At 34.6% G+C, this 6,763-nt stretch overlaps 1 protein-coding gene across 1 annotated transcript; it reads right to left on the reverse strand.

Moving 5' to 3' along the window:
- Positions 1–3,631: 3,631 nt before the first annotated feature.
- Positions 3,632–5,622, reverse strand: LOC131859642 (patatin-like protein 2). The gene is made up of 8 exons (XM_059213631.1): positions 5,491–5,622; positions 5,224–5,414; positions 4,932–5,106; positions 4,669–4,839; positions 4,519–4,584; positions 4,145–4,366; positions 3,848–4,023; positions 3,632–3,743 (listed from the first exon to the last, which is right to left on the reverse strand). Exons 1-8 carry the CDS (start codon positions 5,620–5,622, stop codon positions 3,632–3,634), a joined length of 1,245 nt encoding a protein of 414 aa, XP_059069614.1.
- Between the last annotated feature and the right edge of the window lie 1,141 nt (positions 5,623–6,763).

Below are 6,763 nucleotides of genomic sequence, written 5' to 3' on the forward strand. Positions count from 1 at the left end.
GACGCTCATCCAAAATTTAAAAAATTGTCAACTCCCATCCTCATTGAGTAGTTTTCCATGTCATCCCTTGAGTGGATTAACCTTCCCTTGGCTAATATTTGTTTTAATATCCTTGATCTCTCATCAAAATTAAAATAATACCATCCTGTTTTCATTAACCCCTGATTTGCAATATCATCCATAGTTACATTACCTTCCCTATACTGGTGTTAAACTTTTATTTTGCTAAAATCCTTAAATAAATTTTTACAGTTTTGGATAAGTGCTCTTATCTCCCAAGGAGCATTGATAATATCATTTAGACAATCTACAATAAGTTTCGAGCCACCCTCCAGGATCACATTTCTTCCTTTATGATGATATAACATAGTAACTCCCATCCAAGCTTCCATAGCTTCTTCTTTATTGTTTGTGCCTCTTCCCAAATTAGTACAGAAACCTTCTATCAAATAACCTCTACAATTACTTATTAGAACTCTAGATCCCAAAGATCCTAGGTTCCCTTTTGAATAGCCATCAAAGGTACACTTGAGCCAACCCTCTTTGGGCAAGATCCAAATACATCTCTTCCTTAGAATCATAGTATGCCAGTTTATCCTTAGGAGATTATGATCGATCCCCCATTTTTGTTTAAGTCTAAGGTCCAGCAAGAAAGGCAAAAATTTAGAAGTGCTGGGCTTCCCCGCATTGGTTTTTTCTTTAATTTGTTGCTTTATAATATTGAATAGCACCTTGCTTCTCCTAGATTCATCCGTAAACACTATGTTATTCTTCTCTTTCTAGATAGGGTAGTCTAAAGCCACAATATTTTAGACACAGGGAGACAATATGGGGTTAAGGGCCATTGCCTCATGAAATCTTTCATTTTATCTGGGAGGATCTAGCTAATTTTCAAGTCATCTAATAGTGCATCCCAAGCCTCCTTGGTATATTTATAATGCAATAAAAAATGATCGATACTCTCATTGTCTATGTGGCATAACACACATCTATTAACAAATGAGAATCTTTTTTTGTTAAGATTATCAACTGTGATAATTATTCCAATTGCAGTTGCCCACCAAAAGAAATTGACTTTCAGGGTCAAGCTCTTTATCCATATGTTTTCCCAGTTGAAATCCTCCACTAGTTCCTCCTCCAAACTATTGTAGGTAGATTTGATTGAAAGGTACCTGAGGAGTTATGTTTCCATATCCACTCATCCTAAATGAGGGGAGAGAAGGAGCAATTAGGCAAGAGAGAGGAGAGAGATTTAGCTTCCCTAATAAATTGATCATGAAGATGGACTAGGATATCTTCTTTTTAAATCACCACCTCTTCAAGATTATTCCATTCAGCTTTGTCTCTTTACCAGACTATGTAATCCTAAACCAACTTCCCACATCTCCTGATTAAGATCGATCTCACTTTCCTGAATTGAGATAGATTTAAAAGGGCTTGGTCATGAATCCAAACATCATCTCAAAAGCTAGTTTTTTTTCCATTTCCTATTACCATTCTTTCATTATTTTTAATGAAATCCTTACTTTTTACCACATTATTCCAAATGAAGGACCTAGAGGGTAACTTAGACTAATTTAGGAATTTGTTGTGTTTTTTATTTTTGAGGTATTTGGCTTTAAATATGTCCACCTAATCCTTTTTACCTTTAGTTAACTGTTAGCCAACTTTAGACAATAGTAGTTTGTTGAAAGATTTGATTTTTCTTATCCCAAGTGCCCCCGATTTGATGGAGTAGTAAACCCTGTCCTAGGCGACTAAGGAAAATCTATTTTTTTCCTCAATACGAGTCTGCAAAAATATTTTTGAATCCTCTCAATCTTCTCTACCACCTTCCTTGGCATTTTAAAGAGGGAGAGGTAATAAATGGGACTGCTCTAGAGACAAGATTTAACCAACTGCATTTTCCCCACCATACTGAGCAACTTACCTTTCCATCCATCCAATTTCTTCTGGAACCTCTTAATAATATTATTTTAGAACATGAAAGAGGGGGATTTGGAAATGAGAAGTAACCCCAAATAAGAATCAGGAAGATTAGCAGTCTCGCAAGCTAGAACAGTAGTGATTTTCTCTTGAAGGATGCGATTGGCATTCATAAAGAAAATCTTACTTTTCTGATAATTAATATGTTTCCCTAATAGCTTAGCATAATTATCCAACATCCTCTTCCAATACCTCGCTTCTAAGATATAAGCTTCTCCAAAAATGATGGTGTCATCAACAAATTATGTATGAGAGATAGGATCAAGTGTGGAAGCAACTCTAACCCCTTTTAGCATTCCTCTCCTTCTAAGTTTCTCAATATTTATCCCCAACTCTTTAGAAACTATGACTAACAAGTAGGGTGAGAGAGGGTCACCTTGGTGAAACCCTTTTCCATTGGAAAAATAACCCCTCGCTGATCCATTTAAAAGAACTTACAATTTTGGATTAGTAACACATTGCTCAATCATGTTTAGAAATTTACCCTTTATGCCAAACTTTTTTAGGACCTAAAAGAGGAAGTTAAAAAAGACCCTATCATAGGCTTTATAAATGTCTAATTTGAAGGCCATAGAGGGCTTTTGTTGTTTTCCACTGAGTAGAAAAGTTCACGAGAAATAATTACTTCATCTAAAATATGTCTACCTTTGACAAATCTTTTTTTATGAATAGAAATCATCTTATCCAGCATCGATTTTAATCTATTGACCATAACTTTAGAGAGGATCTTATACAAAGTATTACATAAGCTGATTGGCCTGAAGTCTTTAGTGGAAACAACATTGTCATTCTTGGGAGCCATTGGTTATGCTAATATTTGACATTCATTTATATTGTATTAATTAATTTCAGGATGTTGGCTAAATTTGGGGGAGATTTTTCTCAACCGGGAGATCATTGAACATCAAAACTAGGTTCTCACTAGTAAATTATGGAATTTCGTTCCTAATATTTTAAAGTTATCCTCTTGGATTAACTCCACTTGGATGATAGTTCTGCAAGTATTCTATATAGACAAAGGGAAATGGATTCTTTATTATTATTTTTTCTCCCCCAAATTTAGCCAACATCCTGAAATTAATTTATGCTAATGAATGTTTCCTGAAATTAATTAATACAATATAAATGAACATAACTTAATAATGGTACAAGATATTACACCTACTACAATAGTTATGACAAATCATTATTCAATCATTATTTATTTTTATTTTTTTGTCAAGCTTAGATGTGGAAAAAAATAATCGTATGATACCCTAAATTTGAAAACTCATAAAGCGTCAAATCTAAAAGCCAATCACAATTGAAAAATAATAATTTTAAACAAAGACATGAACAATTCTTTGAAGAATTCGGAAAAAACAGGTCGGAAATCTCTTCCACTTAAATGCAGTTCGACCGAACAGAGAAGAAATGAAAGATAATAAATATGTTCTAAGAAAATGGCGAAAGTTTGTATTTAAATGTTTAAATGAAAATGATGGACAACAATCTTCGATTAAAAAACACAGAGAAATCTTTTACAAATATATATTGAGAGGACTGAAATCAGCTGTGTCAGCCCACCAACACCCTGATCGGTTTTATTATTAAAAACTCTACATGATATTCTAACCTAGGAGTGATTGGAATGGGAAAGAAAAGTTCAGATCTTTATTCCACCACTACGGGCATTCGAATGCCCATTCTTAGAATGTGAAGAAGATGCACGCTTCTTATCCCTCAACTTCTTATCCATAGAGAGTCCTTCAGCCATTCTGCCAAGTTGAAATAATACAGTAAGAAAACTTATGGTGACATTAAACGTGCTACAAAACTAGAATATGGAAATACAGGGAAAAGTCAGAGTACTAAGACATACTTAGTTAATGCCATCCTGTTTGTGTAGTTGTTATCCACTATCTCAGGACGTCCAGTCTCTAGATCCAAAGTTCTAACGGGCTTATCCAACAATTCCTGCCCTTTCTTCACAAGATTCCTCAGGTTTGCTTCTGTACTGAGATCCATCTTTGCTTCACTTCCTTTTAATTGCCATTCCTACAGTATGAACCCACATATCTTAACCATACAGAAAATGAAAGAAGAAATAGGATCTATAGAATTATAAATCTAGAAATTTTTCATTTCAAAATAAAGTATTCGAAGCCATAAAAAAGACCTGGATTCTAAGATAATTTTCTTTGCAATGATGGAGCATCAAAGCTGTATGAATGTTGACCATGTCTGAACTTGCATTCATGATGGATTCTATCAGAGGTGTTCTTCCATCGTGAGTAATCCACTTCAAGCTTCCCCATGTCGCAGCCTTTTTTGCATCCCATTCAATACCGTCTTCTAATCCCGTTCCAAGAGAAAGCACAATAAAGTGGTCAATGTGTTTCTGCAAATAGAAAAACGAGGGTTACATATTTGCTCTTAATGTTTCCCGACATTGAGCTTTCATTTTATATGAGCTGTACAGACGTTTGGTTGTGTACAGATGAGATGTTTACTCTAAATTGAAACAAATAGTATCGAAATAAAATTAAATACCTTCTTGTCTTCGATTCTTGGATCCCGATGAACTGCTCGAGTGACTAGATTCATTGCTATCAAGGTCTGCATCATCAGTGAATTGTTATCAGCCCCTTATAATATATTCATGTCAAACAAAAATAAAATCATAACCCATAATCATAATACAAGCATTACAGGATTGTTGGCTGCTACTCCTCCATCTACTAAGTTAAAAACTCTGGTTTCTCCATCGCTGGAATTTGTTGTAAACTGGTGAGATGGAAAATAGGTAGGAGCTGCAGTTGTGGAGAGGCATACGTCCATAAGATTTGGGTTCTTCAGCGGATCTACTTTCGCCTGCATATATTATAATGTATTAAGAATCCTTGTCTATAGCTCATTTGCATGATTAAATAATTTAAGATCATCCTCTAAAATAAAATAAATACCTCATGGCTGGCGAAAATCGTGGGAAACTGCGTCTTGATATCGAAGGTGGGTATCACTAGGTTAGTTACCGTTTCAGCAAGATGTGTTTCGTGAAATTTCTCTTGTTTTAAGATTTCGACCAGATGTTTGCCATTGAATTTGGGACCGAAAATGCCGTGAAAAATATTCCATTTGCTACAAGTCCAATGCCAAGAGAATTTTTGCTTGAATAAACAAATATTACGATCACTTCCTATGTCTATAGGCAGAATGCAATACTAAGTTTAGCATAATACTATTAGCACTACTGACCTTGGCTGAGGAAATATGGAACTCGCATTCTTCAAGTAGAAATCTTCAATTTTCTGGGTACTAAAAGGACGCTTGTATTTGTGGTCATTTGGGTCTGGAGTAGCTAACATTGTGGTGATGAGACCTCCAGTGCTGGTACCCGCCATTATATTGAAATAATCTGCTAGTCTGGCATCTTCCCCATCCAATTTCTGAGAAAAACGAAGCATTTCAGTAATAGATTTGTGCAACTAAAACTATATAAATTGTGAAAGAATTTATATATACCTGCAACTGTTGCTCTAAGAATTTGAGTAATTGCACAGGAATAAGACCCCGGACTCCTCCTCCATCGACACTAAGGATTCTTGTACCCACGTCCCCCGAGACATCGATTGGAAGAATATCCTCGTTAGCCATTGAAAGAATGTATGGAGAAGTAGCCTCTAATAGGTACTCCAATTTATGAGGAAGTAATGTGAAGAGGAACTCAGCTAGGGCGTCAATATATAGATGGAGGTTATGAGCATTGGTATATACGAAAGCTAAATACACACATGTTAAATAATGCTTATCCATGATATCATAGGATGGTTTACGAGAAGCCGGAAAAACGTCAAAATCAAAGCAATCAAACCACGTGGCCACCTCATCAGCTTTGTTATTAACGAAATTAGCCCATATATTTAATATTAGGTTGTGTTTCTCGTGCCATTAAACAATGCACAAGAGCTTCTTGTTGATTAGTTTGCTACCTAGTAGATGATTTCCCAAATAAACCTCTCGACTATTTTTAATTGGAAACACTTCTTTCGCTTATTTATTAGTTAAAAGGTATAAAGTACAAAGTAATTTTTCTTCGTGTTGTTGGTTAACACATTATTAGATTTAGTAAATGTAGAGAGTGTGCGTATATGAAAAATATGCAAGTTATTTTGAAAAGGGAAATAAAGATATAAGTGGGATTTAGTTTTATGATTAATCAATGATTGTCAAATGAGGAAGAATTTATGATTAGATTATGTATCTTCAAAAAATGATGTCTTTGATATCTATATTAGATTATATAACATGAAATTTGTATTATTTTTGTTCAAACTCAGCTAGCAAGATGGCATGCCATAAAGTATTAAGTGACATTCCATTTATTTTTTAAAAGAAGCTTGGAATGTGCATATGATGTTAGTTTTGTCTTTCTACAAGCTAATGAACTTTCAAGCATAATACACATTGCAACCACATGCTCTACTCGTAACTTACAATTCCTTTGAATTCAATTCTTTCTTGCCAAGATAACACATTAGTGATACCTAGGATCAATACACACAACACTTAGCATGTTCATTTATTGCTAGAGCCCCTTAATTTTTGCCTATTTTCAATGTTAGCATAATAATGTGCATTCAATATTGATGTTCTTTCCTATCTCCATATCATCACTCCAAAATAGAACCTCTACTTCACTACATTAGCAGTTTCTAGTAGGACACACATATATGATTAATCATAATAGGGTATTCTAGTTAGGCATTTTATGATGACTTTTGGTATAGAGTTACTT

The sequence above is a fragment of the Cryptomeria japonica genome, chromosome 2 (genome assembly GCF_030272615.1).
Source record: "Cryptomeria japonica chromosome 2, Sugi_1.0, whole genome shotgun sequence".
NCBI lineage: Eukaryota > Viridiplantae > Streptophyta > Pinopsida > Cupressales > Cupressaceae > Cryptomeria > Cryptomeria japonica.

Coding starts and splice junctions, on each gene's coding strand:
- LOC131859642 (XM_059213631.1), bottom strand. CDS start 5,622: ATGGCTAACGAGGATATTCTTCCAATCGATGTCTCGGGGGACGTGGGT. Junction 5,107..5,223: donor TCCATATTTCCTCAGCCAAG/GTCAGTAGTGCT, acceptor TTGGACTTGTAG/CAAATGGAATATTTTTCACG. Junction 4,367..4,518: donor CAAGAATCGAAGACAAGAAG/GTATTTAATTTT, acceptor TTCTATTTGCAG/AAACACATTGACCACTTTAT.